Source organism: Zingiber officinale, chromosome 4B, assembly GCF_018446385.1.
Source record: "Zingiber officinale cultivar Zhangliang chromosome 4B, Zo_v1.1, whole genome shotgun sequence".
Classification (NCBI taxonomy): Eukaryota; Viridiplantae; Streptophyta; class Magnoliopsida; order Zingiberales; family Zingiberaceae; genus Zingiber; species Zingiber officinale.
The window spans coordinates 48,202,922-48,226,982 of NC_055993.1; the positions used below are offsets into that span (position 1 = coordinate 48,202,922).

Genomic DNA, 24,061 nt, shown 5'->3' on the forward strand with positions numbered 1-24,061 from the left:
TCATCCTCTTAAACGAAGGATTACTATTACTTTCATAGTTCGAGCATTCCCTCAATCATCTGGTTACTCTTGACTTGCTATAGACCTCCATATAAACATCCGGTCATGTTTGATTTGCTCCGGGTCTCCCTACAAGTATCTGATTATTTTTGACCTATTTCAGGCTTCCCCATAAGCATTCGGTTACTTTTTGATTTGTTCCGGACCTCCTCTTAAATATCCGATCACTCTTGACTTATTTTGAATTTTTTTTTCTCAATTTCGTTCAAGATCCTCTCACATGGCATCCGGTCTAAATAATGACTCTAATACCATTTGTTAGGACTAAAAGAATTCACGTATCTCTATAATGATATGATATTATCCACTTTGGGTCTAAGTTCTCATAAATTTATTTTTATGTTTTACTCAAAATGTAATAAAAATATCTTTTATCTTTTAAATTTATAATTTTTTTTATTTTTAATATGCGACTTTAATTATATTACCAATATAAATTGTTTCTTTTCTTTTATTTTTAATGGTTGGTGGACTAGCTAAGATAGAAAATAATATATTTGTAGTAAAAGATGATTATGTCCTTCACAATCTGTTCTCAGGTTATGCGAAGAGAGATAAATTATAAAGTCAATTTATAATCGACCACCAAATGATTAAGGATGGAAAGAGTTATTTTTTATGGTATGCATCCGTTAAAAATTGATCTTAATCAACTGGATACCCCTAGATAAAAATAATGTCTTGTTACACAATAGTTTATTTTAGTATTATAGGGCTATAATAGTAATTTATCCTTTTATCTTTTCCTCTTAAGTATAATGTTTAATTGATAAATTTGGGTGAAAAGGGGCCTCTTATTGATTTCCTTCTCTACATTGATTTCATTATTGCATATTTAATAGAAAAATACTAAATGAGAAAGATACTAAAACAATGATAGAAATTACAATTCAATTGTAAGTTATTTGAATATCTGATCAAATATTTTGGTAATCTTAAGACAAGTGCTATGGTAGATTGATACTCAAGATAAAATTAGCACGAAGGAGAGGAAAACGAAGCTTTGATTAATCGGATGAAGACCCACATCTGAATTATTAAAAAATAATATTTAATTATTGAATATTGAATATAAGTAAATCAAGTTTATTCAAGTCTACTTACTCTATATATTATTTTTTTGTTATCTTTAATCTTCTTTCTTTAAAGTAGAAGAGTTAAAATGGACAAATACAATGTACAAGTTTAATCAACCGGTTTATTTATTGAGTAAAATTGAATTTAAAAATATTTTTTAAAATTTTATTTTTAAAAATATTTTTTATGTCGGATTTGGTACATGTTTTATAATTAAGTCCAGATTGTTTCTATTCTGACCTAAAATTAGGTTGTTACCCTTGTCCAGTCCAATGTCAGTGACCAATAAATTTTGTTGGGTCCAATACAATTAATTTTTTTTTTATGGGCTATGCAATGCACAACTGCCGACCATGATTTATATTTCTATTTAATCCACTATAATATAATTTACTTTCTCAAGGAATAATCATTCTAAATATTTCTTTTTTAAAAAAAAGAATCATCATCAAACTATATAGAAACTTTATTAAAATTATTTAGAAATTTCTATAGAATTTTTTATGATAAAAAATATTTAGATATTCAAAAACATATTAAAAAATCTAAACATTTATAGGAGATATTCGATAAAGTTTGAAAATGCAGAGGCATATAAGTTTCCTTCTTTAGGAAAGACATACTTGATTTTAATTTTATCCCTCGATAATTATTGATTTTTTCTCTTCTCTTTCATTTTTTTTTTCTTGCATATAATATTTTTTTTCTTTTCTCTCTCATTTCTATGTAATATTTATTCTCTTCTCTTTTATCTCTTCTTTATATATTATATCTTTTCTTTCTTCTCTTTTTTTTTCATATATTTCTCGATCTTTTTAGGTAAAATTATATGTAATATCTATTTTTTATCAATTTTATCTTTTCTCTTTTTCACCCTAAATTCGGTGTACATGATTCAACATTTTCTCTTATCTTTTCTTTTAAATTACATTATCCTCTAAATTTATTTATTTTCAAGAGAAGGTTAATAAAATATTCAAATTATTTTTTTCTATTTTTTAATATCTAATTATAAAAAATAATAAAATGAATAATGTGAACTAATTTTATTAATAAAAACAATAAAAAATAAAATAAAAAGTCACTTTGGTGTTGATTTTTAAAATCAACACCATAATTAAATATAACATTACTCATTTATGGTGTTGAATTTTGAAGATCAGTACCACAATGTAGGTTCTGATCACATGTTATGGTGTGAGTTTACGAAGACCAGCACCACAATGATACTGATCTTTAGAAAGCATCATAGTATTCTAAAGGTTTCAAATTATTTTGAGCACTATTAGGAGAGATTTAAAAGAGTAAACGAGGGATTATTTGGACTCAGGTTCATCTTATACACCCATAGAAGTTAGAATAAGTTTGATAAGAGCTCTCTATGTTCATTAATATATTTGGACTAAAAATCATTGATAGAACTAGGAGACTTAGATTTTTTAATTTTTATAATGAGATGGAAGTGTGGAGTATGTAGAAATGACATATGGTGAGATATTATAGTCCTGAGTCTCTTATATGAAGTTATAGGCTCGTGTCAATTGGTACAAAGTCTAAAACTTTCTAAACCTTTTGAGCAATGTTGGGAATTCTTTATGATGAAATGGAGGGCATATTTAGTCTCTTGGGCACTGCTTAAACCTACATAAGTTGGAATGAGACCAATCAGAGTTCTCTAAGTCCATCAATATGTTTTGATCAAAACTCATTAATGGACCTAGAGGACTTGGATCTCTGAAAACTTGCAATAAGATGAGAGAGGTTAGTTTGTAAAAGTATATATGATGTCCAATACTGATCCTAAAACATGTAGACAAAATTATAGTCGCATACCGACTAGAACAGACACTGGTGCTGGTTTTCGAAAATCAGCACAATAGTGGTGCTAGTCTTCAGAAACCAGTACCACAATATTGGTTTCAATCACAAACTGTGGTGCTGATTTCCGAAGACCAACACTAAAGTTGTGTTAGTCTTTAGAAACCAACACTAAAGTATTCTGAATATTTCAAATCGTTTTAAGCATTGTTGGGAGGACTTTAAAAGAGTAAACGAAGGCTTATTTGGACTTAGGTTCAGCTTATAAATCCATAGGAGTTGGAATAAGTTCTATTGGAGCTCTTTAGGTCCATCAATGGATTTTGATTTAACCCATTGATGGACCTAGGAGATTTGGATTTATAAAATTTTACAATGAGATGGAAGTGTGGATCATGTAGAAGGGGCTCGAGTCTCCTACATAAAGTTATAGATCTGTACTATTAGCACAAAGTATGAAACTTTCTAAACCTTTTGAGTAATGTTGGAAATCCTTTAAGATGATAATGGAGGATATATTTACTCCTGGGCACGGTAGAAACTTGCATAGAATAAGTTCAATCGGAGCTCTCTAGGTCTGCCAATGAGTTTCGACTAAAATTCATTAATGGACCTAGGGGACTTAAATTTTTAAAATTTTATAATGAGATGAAAGTGTATAGTATGTAGAAAGTATAAATCAACAACACACCATATAAATAATATCATTTCGCAATTTATCAAGCCTATTGATTTAACGAGCTAAATCGCACACTTTGATAAATCAAAGAAATAAATACTAAGTATATGTGCTTGTTATCATATCATGATTAAGAGTGCACACTTCCATAATAACAGATATATTGTTCTTTTATATAGTCAGTATAAAAAGATACTACCTCAAATGGTCCTGCTCAATACACTCATAGTGTACTGGTGTAATTTATTAGTCAAGATAAACTAATACCTAATTACACTACAACCACTCCAATGGTTTGCCCCATTTCATCTTGGTTGTGAGCAACTGTTTATAATTTATAAGGATCTGATAACATGATCTTCTGTGTGTCTCCTCACACCATGTTATCTACAATATAAATTAAATGGACAACTACACTTAGCATAAATGTAGATATTTGACCAATGTGATTCTTATAAATGTTTACAAAGAACTAGACTTTTAGTATACACTCTAACACATTGATGGACCTAGGAGATTTGGATTTATAAAATTTTACAATGAGATGGAAGTGTGGAGTATATAGAAGGGTCTCGAGTCTCCTACACAAAGTTATAGGTCCGTACTAATTGGCACAAAGCATGAAACTTTCTAAACCTTTTGAATAATGTTGGGAATCCTTTAAGATGATAATGGAGGATATATTTACTCCTGGGCACGGTAGAAACTTGCATAGAATAAGTTCAATAGGAGCTCTCTAGGTCTTCCAATGAGTTTCGACTAAAATTCATTAATGGACCTAGGGGACTTAGATTTCTAAAATTTTATAATGAGATGAATGTGTGGAGTGTGTAGAAAATATATATGGTGATAATCCTAGTCCTCAGTCTCCTATATGTCACAATGTCTAAAACTTTTTAAACCATTTGAACAATGTTAGGAATCCTTTAAATAATAATGGAGGACATATTTAGACTCCTGGGCACTACAAAAACCTAGATGAGTTGGAATAAGACCAATCAGAGCTCTTTAAGTCGATCAATAGATTTTGACCGAAATCCATTAATGGACTTCGGAGACTTGAATTTCCTAAAACTTGCAATGAGATGGAAGTGTGGAGTGTGTAAAAAGGATATATGTGTTGGGGTTGCAAGGTTGTAAACATAGTCTTACATTGAAAACACATGGGAAGATCATGTGTTTATAAGAGAAAGAATCTCCATTTGGCATGAGGCCTTTTGGGGAGAGCCCAAGAGCAAAACCATGAAGGCTTAGGCTCAAAGTGGACAATATCATGTCATTATGGAGATATCTAAATTTTTTTCGATCCTACATTAGTATCAGAGTCTGGACTGTCAGAAGGTTTAACCGCCGACTGTGTACAGAAGCTATGATCTGATTGAGCCATGTGGTTACAATATTAATCTCGAATAAAGAAAGTGGGGGTTCCTATGTTCGGATCAAGAGGACCAGACACCAGGCAAGAAGTCCTAGTTGCAGCTAAGCAAGGAAGTTCTAGTAGGTCGGGTGGACCGAGGGGCAGGAAGACCTTATGGGTCGAGGATCAGACGTGGGAAACCTGTGGTCCTTTGTTTGAGGGGGGATTGTTGGGGTTGCAAGGTTGCAAACATAGTCTCACATTGAAAACACATGGAAAAGATCATGTGTTTATAAAAAGAAAGATATCTCCATTTGGCATGAGGCCTTTTGGGGAGAGCCCAAGAACAAAACCATGAGGGGTTAGGCCCAAAGTGGATAATATCATGTCATTATGGAGATATTTAAATTATTTTCGATCCTATAATATGGTGAGAAATCCTAGTCTCGAGTCTTTTACAAGAAGTTATAGACCTGTGCCAATTGACACAAGGTCTAAAACTTTTTAAACCTTTTAAGCAATGTTGAGAATCCTTTATAATGATAACAGAGGACACATATGAACTTTTAGATACTATAGAAACTTACATGAGTTGAAATGAGCCTAATCGGAGCTTTTTAAGTTTATCAATGAGTTTTGATCGAAATCTATTGATGCACATAGGAGACTTAGATTTTTGAAAATTTGAAATGAGATGAGAGAGGTTAATTTGGAGAAGATATATATAGAGTCCAATATTGGTCCTAAGACATATAGGCAAAATTATGATCGCATGTCAATTAGAATAGATGTTGGTGTTGGTTTTCCAAGATCAGTATCATAATGGCGTTGGTTCTGATCACATTGTGATGTTAGTTTTTGAAGACCAACACTACAATGTTATTTGTGCGTGAAGCATATCAGAATGTAGAAAAAGGGCCACACTAAAGTTTATGTACTTTGGAGAAACATTAACTAATTATTATTTTAGTGATAATACATATCATCAAACAAATCCTTATATAGATTCCCTTATAATGTAGCACTCTACACAAGAAAACTAATGAAAGAATAAAACACAATTCTGCTTATAATGTAGTAAGTCAATTAAAATTCAAAATGTTTCACTCATCACTACTGGCCTCCCTTCCTCCGTACTACCATCAAAATGTGCACCTGTAATTTTAAAATTAAAAATAAAAATAAAATAAATTTTGAGTGTCGATTGAAGTTTAAATTAAAGTTTATATAATTAATTTTTGAAGATAAGAAACAAGAAAAGATATTACATGCAATGACAAATTAAAGAGAGGAAAATGAAGAAATTAAATAGGAAGAGAGAGAAAAGGAAAAATTAGTAGTTGTGGATAAAATTAGAATTAGGTGTATCTTTTGAAAAATTGAAAATTTGGTGTGCCTTTTGGGTAAAATCAAGCTTGAAGTATGCCCTTTGAGAAATTGTCGGGATATTCTAACTTTGGTGGATATTAAATGAATTAGATTTACTTAAGAATTTTGTAGTGACGAATTATCTAAGTATCATATGAGCAATTATATATCATTCTGATTTGTTTGGTAGTCGGCTAAAACTTTTTGTAAAGTCGGATCGATCATTTAAGACTTAATCAACTCAAAGAATTAAATATTTAAATTATATATAAAAAAAAACTCTGCAACTATATTTGACGCGGTTGAATGTTTTAGAGATCAACGTGTATAAAGTATATTTCAAATTTATCCGTAGATGAATCAGTTGGAAAATAATCCATCTATAGTGACGTTGATGAGAAAGTTGCCCCAGGTTGTGATGAAGCGGAAAGGCACCAATGACATAGAGGAAAACATTCATCGGACCAAACCAGCCACCCAAGATTAGGTATTATTTGACTATTTTGTGGGTGAGAAGGTTATGGTTAAAAATAAGTTAAACACATTATTATTGAAAAATTTATTGCCAAATCAAATCAAATCAAATGAGGAGTAGTGAACATGGTCGATAGAAGACGACAAGCAAGATTGAAGAAGAGGAGACGACAAGGAAGATTGAAGAAGACGACAAGGACGCCGCCTCGAAGAAGAAGAGGAGACGACAAGGAAGACGACGACGACGACGCCTCCATTCGAAGCCAATCGATCATGAAAAAAAATCTCGCGGAACACGCCACTCATTTAAATTGGGAGAACTCAACACTCCACTCATCTTCTACCCAGGCCCCGGCACCTAGTCCTCAGAAATGGCGACCAGCGGCCAACATGCCCTCCGCCAATCTCACGGCGATGAGGAGAATCCCGCCGCCGCTGTTTCTGCTGCCGAAGAGAAGGGCCGCCCGGCACGGACAAATCGCATTGCCTCGCTGGACATTTTCCGCGGCCTCACTGTCGCTGTACTTTCTCTCTCTCTTGGTTTGACCTATTGTAATTTCTAATGTGGTTGGTTGTCAGCACAGTTGATGATCTTGGTGGACGGGGCCGGCGGCGAGTGGCCGGTCATTGGGCACGCCCCGTGGAATGGGTGCAATCTCGCCGACTTCGTCATGCCTTTCTTCCTCTTCATCGTCGGGATGGCGATCCCCCTTTCCCTCAAGGTTAGTTGCTACCACTTGATTTGGGGCTTTGTGCCACACTATAATTTCCTATTCACTGTCATTGACTGATTCCTCTCGACGATTTTTTGTTTTCTTTTTTACATCATTTTCGATTATTACTTTTGTTCACCGCAAGGAAATTACTGAATTGCTTTTGGGGCATGATCTGTTGCAGAGGATGCCGAGCCGGCGGCAGGCTTTCAGAAGGGTGATGGTTCGGACGCTCAAACTGCTCTTTTGGGGTATCATCTTGCAAGGTTAGACTAGAATTTCTAAGATTATTACCAACACCGATCATGAGGTCTTTTTTCCTCCACTACAACAACTAGTATGAACGACGTGAATGATGAAATGCTTAAGCCCCTGTTTGGGAACCAAACAAAATTACATTTTTTTGTTTATATTTTGATAGGAATGCAAAAGAAATTAAGAAAATCTGTTTGGCATAATGTCTTTTAATATATATAAAAAAATTTAAATAATTTTTAAACATTTTTTATCCCATTCCTCTAATTTTTAAGAGTTATTTTTTGACCATTTCCATGATAATTTCTTGTTGGAGGTAGCAAAAGGTGCAATCTAAGTTGAGGTTAAAATTGAATTCTATCTCTTTAAGAAGAATTTACCCCCCACACGATGCTCACATAATCTGACAATTGTCACTTAAGATACAATGACTTTTATCTTGTAATAGTAGCACTACAAATGATAAAAACTTCAAACAAAGTCTCCAGAATGCAAGAAAGGATGAGTATGGAGTGTTTATGTCCTAAATTGGATGATTTTGCAAATTTGGAGGGGGCACAAATTTATACATCATGAAGAGTAAGAGGGGCCTTTTCGCGAATAATTGAGTCTCTTGGATCAACGAGATCTGATCCATCCACCTTGATTCCAACGATCAACATCGCAACATGTAGATCATGTCCTTTCATTTGGATGAATCTAATCCATCCATTTGAACCCAACGATCTAGATTGCATCCATCCACTCCATGTGTAACGCCACATGTGTGCTGCTTGTATTGATTGAACCACACCGAGCTACCCTGATTTCAATTGTATATAAAGAAAGACTCCTCAAGCTTCTCGCGACAATGCAAAGTGCACCCAATGCGACGTGCACAACCTTAGTCAGTGCTACACACCTCCCTCACCATTATAGGGTTGGGGCATGGTCAAGTTGAACCAATTAAACCCCCACAACACAAACATTATATAAGGAAAGTTCAATATCCTTTCCTTTTTGACGTGGGAAAGGATATTGATTTTTTCCCTTCACCATTCATTTATCTATTCATTCAAAATTGATTTTGAGAATTTAAATATTCTAAAAATATCTATTGGAAATGTATATTTTAATTATTTGATCAATTTTTAGTTTTATCAAACAAAAATCACTTGAATTATGTTTCAAAGTTTATTGGTTTGAAATAAAATTTTCAATAATCCCCATATGAATGAAAATTAATGCATGCATGTATATAAACACTTAAAGAGAGTTCAATTGAAAGAGTATTGCATCAGTGATGTCTTGAGCTACTCAGTTGTTCGTGTAAATCAAGACAATAGTACCTACATAATAACCTTTCTCATATTTTTTTAGTACTCAATGGATGTGTCCATTTTGGCCATGGTTAACATTTTGGATTCATAAGTTTTTCATTGAAGTGACATGTCTTCATACTATTCTATCATACTCTACTTTTTTAAGTACAAGAATCATTAAAAGTTTATAACTTAACATTACCACATATGGTAGGCTACACTTTTCCATCCTAGGAATGAGAGTAGAACTAGTCCAAGTGCTTGTACGAACTCTCATAATTTCATTATCCCATTGAACCAAAATCTTGTAATATCCAATTAACAAGGCTGTCTTACCAGTATAAATGTTCCTATTTGTAGATTTTTAATCTCATTCCTATTGATATGCACTTAAACTTTTTTTAACGGATTCGCCAAATTATTGTCAATTTAACATAATTGAAAGAGATAACTCCATTTGAAATGAATTACCTAATAGTATTGTGTTTTCGACGAATATATTGTGACTTACCATTGTAATGCTACTTTGTGTTTTTCCAATTGTTGATTTATTATCATAATGTATCATTACGGCATACACTGGGTTTGTCCAACACGGGATAGCCTCCAAGAAGTTATAGAGCCATTCGACTTTTTCAATGACTTTACATGCTATAAGCTCGGATTTCATAGTAGATCGAGCTATACATGCTTGTTTTGTGGATTTCCATTACTCCTCTCCACCATCCATGGAAATACATATCCATTAGTTGATTTGGAGTTTTTTGTGTTGGATATTCAATTTGTATTATAGTGGCCTTCTAGCACTACTGATATTTCATATATTGCAATCCATCTAAGGTATGTCTTAAATATTTAAGAACCTTTATTAATGTAGATTTCATTTGAATTACTTGTAAATCTACTTAATTTATGGGTTGTGTAGGCAATATCTGGACGTGTGCAGTTAGTGATATACAACAAACTGCTAATTAGCCTCGAGTTTTCTACCTAGGCTACCTTCTTCTCTTTCTCACATGTTTTTTCTTTTTCCCATAGAAAATTCAGCCGCTCCTTGTCGTTGGCATCAGGCCCCCGGGTTATAGCCCGAGTAGGCCATAAGGTGGCTCCGCCCTTGAGGATGTGTACAATTAGTGATGCTCATTAGATTATCAATTATCCTTGAGTATTCTAATTGTAATACAGTTCATCATGGTTCTTAGCCAAATGTAAGCTTTAAGTCCACTAGTATTTTTACATGAAAAATATCATGTGCCTTGAATTTCCCTAGCATTGTCTCAGTATAGTGAAACTATAAAAGGATAATTCCTTCGGATGTCTTTGTGATCTTAATCTAGAGTATAATGTTCGCTATATCTATATCTTTCATTGGTTAACATCTTCTTAGTAGTTATGATTATACCATGATTACTTTCTATGATGAGCATGTCGTCTACGTATAGGCAGACAATAACAAACTAATTATGTGTGCCTCTGTTGTATACACATTTATCACACTCATTAATTTTGAAGTCATTTGACACCATAATTTTGTCAAATTTCTTATGCTATAGTTTGATGTATAATTTTGGATTTTATGCAAAATTCATTAAATGGACCATCATTTTCTCCACATCAATCACTTTAAATTATTTTAATTTGTTGGCTAATTTAATTCTCAACTTCATTCTTATAGTTTTGAATGTTTCTCAAGCTTCATCTTATTCTTTACCTTTCAATAGATACATGTAATAGTATCTTGTACAATCATCATGAAAACTAATAAAATATGTTTTATCTTCTCTAGTTTTCATGAATTTTAAATCACATATGTTGCTATGGATTAACTCTAGAGTGGTTTATTTCCACTAAATGGAAATCTAATTGTCATTTTTAGCTTCAATACATGTTTCACATTTGTGTTGGATCAATATTAAATATACGTAATAAGTTTAAATTCGCTAGTCATTGCAAAGTGTTACAATTTACATATCCAAGTCTAATATGTCATAAACTAGAATACTTAATCAAATAAGTAGAATTTATAATTTTAATGCCATTGAAATCACATAATATAGTCATTACATTCATCTTGACTAAACTTTTCTCGAAGTACCCCTTGTCCATGAATTAATCATTTTTCATCCATATAAATTTATTGAACTCAAACTAGGGGCGTAAACGAATTGAGCCGGCTCGTGAGTTTTTCCGTCACTTTTCTTGTATACACAAGACTCATCCAGACACTGAATGAATCCATAAGACTGGATCACTTCATCAAACCGGATGTTCTAAGATCTCGAAGCTTGCTTCAGTCCATAAATGGACCGATTGAGCTTACAAACTAAATGCTCTTTGCCCTTTGCAATGAACCCCTCTGGTTGCTTCATATAGATGTTTTCTTCAAGACTTCCGTTAAGAAAAGCTGTCTTGACATCCATTTGCGAAACCTCATAATCTATATGAGCAGCAATAGATAAAAGAATCCGGATAGACTTAAGCATGACTACCGACGAAAAGGTTTTCTCATAATCGATTCCCTCTTTCTGAGTATACCCCTTCGCAACAAGTCTCGCTTTAAAGGTTTTCACCTTCTCGGCTGTCCCTCTTTTCCTTTTGTAGACCCATTTACATCCAATGACTTTTACATCATTTGGTGGTTCTACAAGCTCCCAGACTTGATTTGAATACATATATTCTATTTCAGAGTTCATTGCACTTTGTCAAGATGCTGCATTTTTATTTTGGAGTGCTTCATCATATGTCTAGGGATCAGGTTTATGTTCACTAGGGATCAAGTTCGAAGACTCTCCTAAAACCATGAATCTATCAGGTTGCCGAACAACTCTCCCACTACGACGAGGCACTACCTGTAATTGTGCATCATTTGTGACACGTGTTGCAGTTTCTTGTGGTATCTCATCTTGTACCGTTGGTGCTAAATTAGACGTGCCCTCTCTTATTTCCTCAAGAACAATTTTACTCATGGGCTTGTGGTTCATTACATAGTCTCTTCTAAAAATTGGGCATTGGTGCTAACAATGACCTTCTGATCTTTAGGACTAGAAAACAAACCACCTTTCGTTCCTTTAGGATAACCCACAAACAAGCGAACTTCTGTACGTGATTCCAACTTATCAGTATCTCTCTTAAGCACATGTGCTGGACTACCCCAAATCTGAATGTGTTTCAAGCTAGGCTTACGCCCGTTCCACAATTCTGTGGGTGTAGAGGGTACTGACTTAGAAGGTACCAAGTTCAGAATGTACGTCGCCGTTTCCAGAGCATATCCCCAAAACGAATTTGGTAATTCTGAATAACTCATCATTGATCTAACTATTTCCATAAGAGTCATATTCCTTCGTTCCACCACACCATTCTGTTGGGGTTTACCAGGTACAGATAGTTGGGATTGAATCCCGGCCTCTGATAAGTAATTCCTAAACTCTCCTAAGAGGTACTCTCCACCATGATCTGACCGTAGTGTCTTGATACTTTTACCTTGACGTTTCTCCACATCAGTTTTGTACTCTTTGAACTTATCAAAGCACTTAGATTTGCGACGCATCAAGTAAATGTACCAATATCTCGAATAGTCGTCTATAAAAGAGACAAAATATTCGAAACCACCTCTCGCCTAGATAGTCATAGGTCCACACAAATCAGAATGAACCAATTCCAGCACTTCTTTGGCTCTATACCCCTGTGCCTTAAAAGGTCTCTTGGTCATTTTTCCTTCCAAGCAAGATTCGCAGGTTGGAAAGTTTTCCACCACCAATGAACTCAAAAGTCCATCGGCTATTAACCTTTGAATTCTACTCAAGTTAATATGACCTAACCTTAGATGCCAAAGATATGTTTGGTTCATTTTCGAAGGCTGTTTTCTCTTATTAGAATTATAAGATGTATTATTAATTTTCATTTGTTGCATCGTGGGAGTTATTGGATTAAGATTGTACAAATTATCAACCAACCTATCAGAACAGATAATCATCCTATTTTTCTTGACAGCCACTTTGTCATCAAAAGAAACAGAATATCCATCCTTAAATAATTTAGAAACTGAAATCAAGTTCTTTCTAAAACATGGTACATAAAGATAATTTCTCAAAATCAATATTTTATTCCTATCAAAAGATAAATAAACATCTCCCATCGCAATGCCACTCAGAAGATCGCTTACATAGACGGTGATCTCCCTTCACGCAGACATATCACGACTCTCGATTCACACACTAGTAATCGTAGATAACACCGCTAAACATGTTTCAATAACTAATGAATGAGATATACCTTTATTGTTCTCCTTTCGCTAGGACGCCTTCCAACGTCCAGATTGCCAGACGCTAAGCACACCTGCTTGCGACCCAGCCCCTTGAGGTCGAATCATTTTTTTTGCCGAACCAACTTGTTTCTTCTTCTTCTTTCCGCTTTTCGGCTTAGAGGCAGAAACCTTTTTAGCAATGTGAACTTGAAAACTTTGGTAAAATAACCTTTCTGCCGCTTGGAGTTCTGTCAGAAGTTCTGCCAACGAATAATCCCTTTTGTTCATGTTGTAGTTATGGCGGAACTGCTCAAAACTTTTGGGTAGCATTTGCAGAATGATATCGACTTGGGTTTCCCCATCGTTTTCAGCTCCAAGGACTTCCATCTTATTTAAATGAGCCATCATCTTGAGGATATGATCCTTTACGGGTGTCTCCTCAGTCATGGTGGTCGTCATTAAGTTTCTCATGGCCTCCTGCCTAGCAGCCCGATTCTGGTGTCTAAAGAGTTCCTTGAGATTGAGCATCATGTCATAGGCAGTGGGTAAGGCCCGATGCTGATATTGCAGCACATTTGACATAGAAGCCAAAATGTAACACCGCACCATCTTATTTGTCTTGACCCATTTCCTATGTCTTTTTATCTCCTCTTTACTAGAATCCTTATCAGGCACGCTAGGATAGACCTCAAGAAGCACGAACTTGTATTCTTTAGCAGTTAAGGCAATGTCCAAGTTTCGTTTCCAATCAATATAATTTGGACCAGTAAGTTTGTTTTCTTTTAAAATAACGCAAGAAAATTGAAAGCCATTTTGAAATCCTGAGAATCACAAAATAAAATACTTGGTCAAAACTTTAGAATTTAAAATAATATTGATTCCTCAAACAATATAATTTAAATTCACCAACACCTCAAAACATCGTGAATTTCGTATGCCACGATAGTGTGAACGTATACTAATTCAAACATTTGTAAGAGGAGGTTTTACCATTAATTTTATTATCTTGTCAACCTAACTTTATGACAAATAAAATTAATAGTTGATTTATCTTCAGTCACACAAATAATAGCAGTGACTCCGATGGGGAGGATACTATTAAATGCGCCTAAGTATATACCATTACTTGATACTTAGTCCATTAATTAGGATTGTGCCCCTTCAGATGGAGAAGATCACACATACCTAATTAATTTCCTATAATCATCCATAGAGGAAGTTTGTTCTAGTGATCCGTAAACAAACTCATCCGATATGGAGGAAGGCACTTAAAGCCAACGCGCAAGTTTGAATGCATCACATACAAACCAGTAATGGAGACTATTGAATTTATTTAAATAATCTCTCTCTCACTTAGTTATTTAAACGAGGAATTTTAATCATGCACGCACATCATAGCACACACATCACAGCACACACATCACAACATATAAAAACAACATATAAGGCAATAAACATGAAAATAAAATTTCCAACTATTATGGCCTCATCCAACGCTGTCCTCCAATATGCCGCCAATGGATCGCTGTCCTCCAATGTGCCGCCGATGGATCAAGCCGTCGAGTCTATCTCGCTTCCTTCTCCGTCGCGCCTCTAGTCCTCCAAATAGCACCACGCATAGCAAGGATACAAGCCACAACAAAAATAAAATTTTACATTTATCGATCCTATATTTTACAAAGGAATTTATATGTAATCTAGATCGAACAGAATGTAAAACAACAATAATAATAATACGACAACCGACCGTATTTAATTATTACAATCATGCACACACAACAACCTCGACATGCCCGAGGGTTCAAATCACACACAAGCACACAAAAAACCATAATAGTTGGATCTAGGATGCCTGCAACCACAGAGTTAATCTATCTAACATATCCTACTATTATCCGGCCTAAACTTATGTATGAGCAATGCATAATTTAATCGAAAATCAATCACACAGAACTAGAGAACATGTTCTGATACCACTTGTAGGGTGCTGGAATTCCGTTTTGTGTAAACCCCTATACAAAAATTTGTATAAGGACAGAACTATTCCTAGCAACCCACATGCTTGATCAGACATGTGTTTGATCAATCAAGCAAGTTCTTGATAGATCAAAACACACCTTGATCGAAGCATAAGATCGCTGGCCTCTTGTGTTGGTATTCAAAATCGATATCCAAAATCGACATGAAGAAAACAAAACCAATTACGCATCGGAATTAAAGAACTAGTTGTATCTTTCTTCATAGCTAAAGACCTCTTGATCTTCTGCCGTATTCCTCTCCTCTTCTTGAACGTCGTGTGGGCGACGATCTACCAAGACAACACCACCCTTCTTTTCTTCTCTTCCAAACCGTTGGCTACAAAAGGAGTCTCTAGGATGGTGCACCTTCTAATCTTCTTCCTTCTCTTCCTCTTCTTCTTCTCTTCCTCCTCTTCTTCAAGCCGTCGACCACCAATGGATGAGGGGGTGCCGACCACCAAGGAGGAGAGTGCCGCCGGCCTTGGAGGCTTTAGGAAGGGCGCTGGCCCTAGAAGGAGGAGAAAGAGTTTGTGCCGCCGGCCCTAGCAAGAGAAGAGAGGGGGCGACAACCACAAGGAGAGAAGGGAGTCGTGGAGAAATAGAAAGTTAGGTTTTAGGGGCCACATCCTACTCCTTTTATAGACTAGCCGTCGGTTACAAGGAAAGAAAAATTAACAAAATTTTGTTTAGAAAAAATCTAAACAAATTAAGTTAAATTAAACCAAGTTAAGTTAAATTAAACCAAGTTAAGTTAAACCAAACCAAGTTAAGTTAAACCAAACCAAGTTAAATTAAACCAAACCAAGTTAAACCAAACCCGGTTATGGAAGGGTGGATGCGAGACTTTATATACAGAGGCTACAACAGGGACTGAGAGGAGGAATTGATTTAGGTCTCCTGATGGGCTTGGGTTTCCCGTGTTCGCCCTGAACACCCAACTCAAGTCCATCAATAATAACCCATACCACTAAACGGTCATTATTGAACTACCACACCAATCCCATATTACAATATGGGCTCCTACTTATCATGAGTGCGCTAATCTCCCTGTGTTTAAGATATCGTATGTTCGTTAATTAAGTGAGTTATTCGTTAATTAAATGAGTTACTGATAACTCACTTAATTAACATCTGACTCCAAGAGTAGTACCACTCAACTTTATTATCATATCGGACTAAGTCCACCTGCAGGGTTTACATGATAATCCTTATGAGCTCCTCAAGGGGACATCATCAACCTAAATAAATAGGACACAATTTCCTTTTATAATCAATAATACACCATATAAATGGTACTATCTCCTAACTTATCGGACCTATTGATTTAACGAATAAATCTCACCCATTGATAAGTTAAAGAAATAGATACTAAGTATATGTGTTTGTTATTATATCGGGATTAAGAGTATACACATCCATAATAATTGAGGTTCTGTTCTTTTATATAGTCAGTATTAATCGAACAACCTCAAATGGTCCTGCTCAATACACACATAGTGTACTAGTGTAATTTTATAGTCAAGACAAACTAATATCAAATTACACTACAACCGTTCCAATGGTTTGTCCCTATCCATGTTTGTTGTGAGCTACTATTTATAATTTATAAGGAACTGATAACATGATCTTCTGTGTGGCACCACACACCATGTTATCTACAATATAAATTCAATAGACAACTGCATCGACATATATATAAATATAAAATGCAGACATTTGACCAAAGTGATTCTCATTTCAAAATATCTCAAAAACAGATGTTCATACAAAAGCTAGACTTATAGTATACATCCCAACAAAACTCTCAATGCTTCTGACTGTAGCATCGTGAGTTTGAGGGGGATGTTAGATTATATAATTAGAATTATTTGTTTATAGTCTTGAGGGCAATTTAGTCTTTTAACTCTTTAATTTAGGGTTTAGGTTTCTGATAATTCTCTATATAAAACTTTGTACTCTTTATTTTCTATCAACCCTTTTTTTTTGGATTCATTAATAAAAACGGCTACTTTTTTTTTGACATCAATTTCTACAAAGCCATCCAACCTAATGGGACAGATCATGCCCAAGCTACCAAATGCCTCAACAACTGAGCTGAGGTGTTTGGGCTGCCAGGTCTCTTAACTTGAGGAGTTGGAGTACTATTGAGTCTCGAGACCTGAAGCATGTCTTGCCCTTGTTGCTTTAAGTTGTCGAGTCCTGACACCTGAGTCATCGAGTGCCCTTACATGCATGCTGATGTGGATAGAAGCCATGTATATTCGGGTTTGTTGACATGTCTCAGGATCATTCTGTTAATGTGTCTAGGGGTCATCTCCTCAGGTATCACTGAAATTTAATTATTGAAGGATTCCAAATCCAAGAAAGCAAATCTTAGAGTAGAAGAAACAAAAGAAGGTTTATCACTGAAGGAAAATGTAGTACAACTTCGGCCACGAGATGTTCAGGAGAAACATTATTACCAACACTGGTAGAGGGGAGGAGAGGCTCTATTGTTGGCTAGAAGAAGATGAAGAAAGCTACTAGTGTTGGTGGGAAGAGAGACCAAATGAGAAAGAGGTGTTGTGATGCTGGCCCCCTGGTTGGGAGAATAGTAAGAAGGAAGAAGAAAATCGAGGGAAAAGAAGAGGGAGGAGCGGCTATTGGAAGAGGAAATGTTGTTGTTGCTGGGAAGGAGAGTTTCTGGAATGATGCCGGAAGAAGAGGAGAAGATGGAAAAAGAGGAGAAGGGAAAGAGGCTAGTGCATGGAGGAGGCTTCAACGCATGCGGCATGGCAAGATGTCGCATGGGAGAGGAAATACGAGGTAGAGAAAAAGTAGAGAAAGAAAATTAACCTTAACTCCTCAAAAACATAAAAATTAATTCGTTTTAAACCGATTGAATGTGTTAACCCATTTGAAATTTTGTTTGGTTATAAATTGACTAAATCAAACCCAAATCAACCCTGGTTGGAACCCACATAATCTTAATCTATACGCTGACTGGATGTGTTTAATTTGAACCTAATTCAACCTCAACTCAACATCCAAATTCTATTTTCAACGGTGTTGGTTCAAAATTTTATAAAATAATTTTTAATGTGAGAAGAAGGGAGCATGGCAGGTTGGGAAATCATTGTGAATAGGAAGGAGAGGAGTGGCCTGGATGGGTGAGAATGAGAGTTGCGAGTGGGTGAGAGAGAAGAGAGAGAAAATAATTCCCAACTCTTTAAGATTCCCTAATTTGTCCCAACCCGATTGAACACTTTACTCCACTTAAAATTTGCTTTGGTCATAAACTAATCGAAATAAATTCAAATCGACACTGGTTCAAACCAACATGACTTTAATTTTACCCAATGGGTTCAATCCGAACCCAATTCGATTTCAACTTGTTGCCCAAATTAAATTGATCCATCCGGTTCAACTTATTTCTCCATTTAAAAAATTTGAAAAAATCATTTAAGGTGCTAAAATTTTAAATCAATTAAAACTCAATGTCTAACACTTTTTGTAGAATTGAGCACTTTTCAATAATTTAATATCCAGTATATCAATTCAATGCCGCAATCCGCACAATTATTCTTAGAGAAATCTCATAGTACATTTTCACTAAGCGAAACCTTTTAAGTGTTTCTTTAGCTCCTTCCACCTGTACTAATGCGTTAGATGCTAACTTTACAGGTGGCTATTCTCATGCTCCTGACAATCTCACTTACGGAGTTGACATGAAACAAATAAGATGGTGTGGCATCCTTCAGGTTCGACATGGAACAAATGATTTTACAATCTAAAGCACTCATCTGAACTACGCCTATTCAAACTCATTTTTGTCTGTTGTACTTTGCTTTTTCAGAGAATAGCTCTGGCATATATGGTAGTGGCTGTCTTGGAAATCCTGATCAAGGATGCAAAATTTGACGGTCAGCAAACTACAGGCTATTCCTTATTTAAGTTGTACTGGTGGCAGTGGTAAAACTTATTTCTCCTCTCCCTAAGATATATATATATTTTTTGTTCCTGGACAATCATTTTGGAACAGTTAAAGTTAATGCAATACAAGTTGAGTTGTCTTTTTCAAATTTTCAGTTACTACCCATATGATGTCTAATTAATGAAAAGAATTTGGTGATTAAAAGTTATGAACTCAATGACTATTCAAATTGTTCTTTTGTCCTAGGAGTGAAATATGAAAACAATATTTATACGTCATTTATTGTATTTTTGTATCAATTTCATTCTCATTGTTCTACTTAAGGAAGAGAAAGGAGGCAAGGGGAGAAAGAGAGGAGTTTTAGAGTATATAAAGTTAATGCAAGTGTCAGAGTTAAGCTTAACAATTAGTCTATCAAAACAACCAATTTGATATCCACTCCTACAACTTGAGGCAAGATCACAAGCAAGCATAAATATGCCAAATAAGGACAAAAATACTTTGAATCATAAATATAAATAAGGCACAATAAGAAAGTGTAATATAAATCTATTAGCTATTAAACCTCCGCATTTTCTTAAATTTCACAACCAAAAAACCTATGGGTGCTTCAGCAACATAACTAGTAGCCTATGATAACAGCAACAACAAAAACCACAACATAACTACCTTTACATTTGGTGCATTATAATACTAACTGCTACACTGCTAAAATACAAGAGTGCATGATCAACAAGAAAATTGGTGAAAATTCAAACATCTCTTGTACTTGAATGTGAGCCTATAATGACCACATTACACATCCTACAATTATTCTATAAAGTTATCAATGATTATGATGGAAAATCACTATGGATTCCCATTGAGAGGGTTACCTAGCGCTTTGCAGGGGTGTAAATAATCTACTGTCCTATAGTACTGCAGCCAACTTTGCAACCAATGAGTTCTGTGGAGAAGAGAAAACCCCTCTATGTTATTATTAATATATTTACATGTAGGTATTTCTATACATAAGGAGAGAAGAAAAATCAATCTCAATTCCTACAGTCAAGGGAATACAATTAAGATCAATCTCAATCCCAATAATCAAGAGAATCTAAATCAATCATAATCCCTATGATCAAGGGAATCTTCGGAAGTATTCAACACTTCCCCTCAAGCTGGAGAATATAGATCATATATATATAGTCAATTCGGGGACCTCTCAGTGACTTAGTGAATATATCTGCTAGTTGATCATGTGAATTGACAAAGTTAGTAGATATTTCTCCAGATATGACTCTCTCTGATAAAGTGATAGTCAACCTCAATATGCTTTGTCCTCTCATGAGAAATTGGGTTCAAGGCGATATGCATGACGGCCTAGTTGTCACATATAAGTGATACTTGTGTAACCTCTCCTCCAAACCTTAGTTCCTGAAGTAACTGTTTTAACCATATAAGCTCTTGACTAGCTATGACCATAGCTCGATCTTCTGTCTCTGCACTAGATCTTGCTACAACATTATGCTTTTTGCTTTTCCAAGAAATAAGGTTATCTCCGACAAATATATAAAACCAGAAGTGGATCTTCTATCAGTGGGAGATCTTGCTTAATCTACATCAGAATATTCTACAACTCGAGTATGTCCTTTGTCTTTATACAAAAGATCCTTTCCTGGTGGACCTTTGATATATCGAATAATGCGAGTCACAACATCCCAATGTTCCTTGTATGGAGAGTTGAGAAACTGACTTACTATACTTACTGCAAACGAGATATCCGGGTGAGTAACAGTAAGGTAGGTTAGTTTCCCTACTAATCGTCTGTACCGTTCAGGATCTGAAAGAGACTCCCCTGATTTGGCAGGAGCTTGACATTAGGATCCATGGGGTTGTTGACTGTCTTTGAGTTTAACATTCCTATTTCTTCCAGAATATCCATTGCATACTTCCTTTGGGATATGATGATCCCATCTTTAGACTGTGCTATTTCTATCCCCAAGAAATATTTGAGATTTTTTGTCTGGAAATGTTTGAAAAGATGTTATTTTACTTGTGAAATCCCGAGATGATCATTATCAACATAAACCACTAAGTAGATGCAACCAGTACATAAGTGGCGATAAAAGATAAAATGGTCAGCCTCGCTCCAAGTCATGCCAAACTGTTGAATTACAGTACTAAATGCCCTGGGTGACTGCTTGAGGCCATATAAAGATTTCCGCAAGCGATATACAAGACCAGAAGACTCCTCCTGAGCAACAAACACGAAGGTTGCTCCATGTAGACCTCCTCGAGCAAGTCACCATGTATGAATGTATTTTTGATGTCGAACTCATAAAGAGGCCAATGTCGAATTGCAACAATAGATAGGAAAAGGCGCACATCTTGGCAATAGGAGAAAAAGTATCCCCATAATCCTATCCGAAGATCTGAGTATAGCCTTTAGCGACGAGGTGAGCCTTAAGCTGGTCAACCGTGTCGTCTGGACCAACTTTCACCGTATACACCCATCGACAACCAACAACTGACTTCCCAAGTGGTAGAGGAACGAGGTCTCAAGTCCTACTGCGTTGCAAGGCACACATTTCATCGAGCATAGTCCGTTTCCATCTTGGATGGGCAAAGGCATCAGCTGCAGTCTTTGGAAGAGAGACAGACGACAAGGAAGAAAGACAAGAAAAGTAGGAAGGAGGAAGACAATGATAACTCAAGGAAATATAATGAGGAGAAGGATTCCGAGTGGAGCGCATACCTTTCTGAAGTGCAATGGGAATATCAGACTCAGGGGATAGGACCGGAGGAAGAGGCGAATGACTCGGCTCCAAAGATGTGTCTATGACAATGTCAGTGATGGGCGGCGACAAAGCAGGGCGAGAATGACACCGATAAACCTGCAAAGGAGGAGATGGAGCTGGAAGTGATATAGACGTCTCCCGGAGGATAAAAGATAGTCACTGGTGCAAGCAGAGAAGGAGAGAACTAGGATGGAGATGCGTGAGGCCCAAAAAAGGGAACCGAATCAAAGAACGTGACATCAGCAGAGATAAAGTACTGACGGAAAGTAGGGGAATAACACTTATACCTTTTCTGAGACCGAGGGTATCCAAGGAAGACACACTTATGAGACCAAGGAGAGAGTTTGTCAATGCCAGGATCAAGAGCACGAGCAAAACATACATTACCAAAGACCCTAAGTGGTAAAGGATGAAGAGACTGATGAGGATAAATTAGATTATGAAGTATTTTACCCTGGAGAGTTGAGGAAGACATGCGATTGATGAGATAACACACAGTAAGTACAGCATCGCCCCAAAACTGATGAGGAACGTGAGAGTGGAGAAGAAGAGTCCGGATGGTCTCGAGGAGATGACGATTCTTACGTTCTGCAACCCCATTCTGTTGAGGAATATGAGGGCAAGACGTATGATGTCATGCAACACATCATGAGATGTCAAGAAGGTACGAAACTGAGTAGATAGATACTCGCGTGCATTATCACTTTGCAAAGTTCGAAGAGAAATACCAAATTGAGTTTTGATTTCGTGGAAAAAGGATTGAAAAATAGGAAACAATTCTGAACGATCCTTCATCAGATATAATCAAGTACAACAAGAAAAATCGTTTATAAAAGTAACAAAATATCGTGATCCCAATATAGAAGAAATACGATTCGGACTCCAAATATCAGAATGAACCAAAGCAAAAGGGGACGTAGCCTGACTCACAGTACGAGGAGAAAAAGAACTGTGGATATGCTTTCCTAATTGACACAACTCATAAGACAAAGACTCTAAGTGAGAAAGACTAGGACGTAATTATTTCAACTTATCCAGACCTGGATGCCCCAACTGATCATGAATAAGAAGTGGAGATGTCGCCGCTGAACCAACAAGAGAGGGTTATTGAAGCTGTATAGGCTATGAGACTCACATTCGAAGCCCATCATCCTCCCCGTACTCCGGTCCTGTAAGGAAACAGAAGTTTTTGTAAAAGAGATGACATAATCAAAGGTCCGAGTAAGTTGGCTTATGGACAATAAATTAAAGGGAGCTCCGGGAACATAAAGAACATTATGGATAGAAAGAGACGGGGAAGGATGAACAATACCAACACCCTGGACTGAGTTTGGGAACCATTGGCCATGATGACAAAGGGTAAATAACCAGAAGTAGAGAGAGAAGAAAAAAGGGATTTATTACTAGTGATATGATCGGTGGCCCCAAAGTCAAGAACCCAAAGATCCGAAGAGCGAGATATGCCAGTAAAGGAATTACCAGCGTGTGTGACAACGGCAATAGAATCTGAAGGCGGTGGGGTTTGATCCGGTGGTAATTGGGTAGCGGAAGTTGAAGAAGTGACAGAACTCTGAACGATATGAGCAGCGCGAGGAGGTCGACCATGGAGACTCCAACACTTATCAATTGTGTGTCCTGGTCGGTGGCAGTGATCGGACGCCCTCTACCACCCTTCCGAGGTGGAGGTCTGTTGTTGTTTCGAGAGACCAAAGTTGACGAGTCAACAGGAACGGAAGGAGGCAATGCCAAGACTTTGGCAGGGACATGGAGGAGCGTTGCCCATGTACTATCCATGGTAGCTTCTATGGGGTTGCCCAGGATTTGATCGTGAACATAAGAATAATCTGTGGGTAGACCATATAAAGTCAGAGACAAAAAATTTCTTATGATTTTCAAGCTCCGCAACAGGAGTGGCCACAAGTGGAAGTAGTTCATTGAAGTCACAAAGAAGACTAGAGACTAAACCTATATAGGTAGACATTGAATTCTTAACCTGATAGGCACT

The 24,061-nt window shown here is 36.1% G+C and overlaps 1 protein-coding gene across 2 annotated transcripts in view; it reads left to right on the forward strand.

Annotated features, from left to right (window-relative positions):
• Window positions 1–6,968: 6,968 nt before the first annotated feature.
• LOC121975033 (heparan-alpha-glucosaminide N-acetyltransferase-like) overlaps window positions 6,969–24,061 on the forward strand; it is a 37,880-nt gene continuing 20,787 nt past the window's right edge. The window contains exons 1-5 of one of the 2 annotated variants that reach the window (XR_006110195.1): window positions 6,969–7,354; window positions 7,418–7,555; window positions 7,731–7,812; window positions 19,027–19,103; window positions 19,199–19,314. Coding sequence is in view for 1 of the 2 variants with exons in the window: in XM_042526387.1 (XP_042382321.1) it covers window positions 7,205–7,354; window positions 7,418–7,555; window positions 7,731–7,812; window positions 19,027–19,103; window positions 19,199–19,314 (563 nt within the window). In the remaining variant the exon portion in view is untranslated. The remainder of the gene's footprint in view (window positions 7,355–7,417; window positions 7,556–7,730; window positions 7,813–19,026; window positions 19,104–19,198; window positions 19,315–24,061) is intronic. The other variant, XM_042526387.1, reaches the window with a different exon arrangement.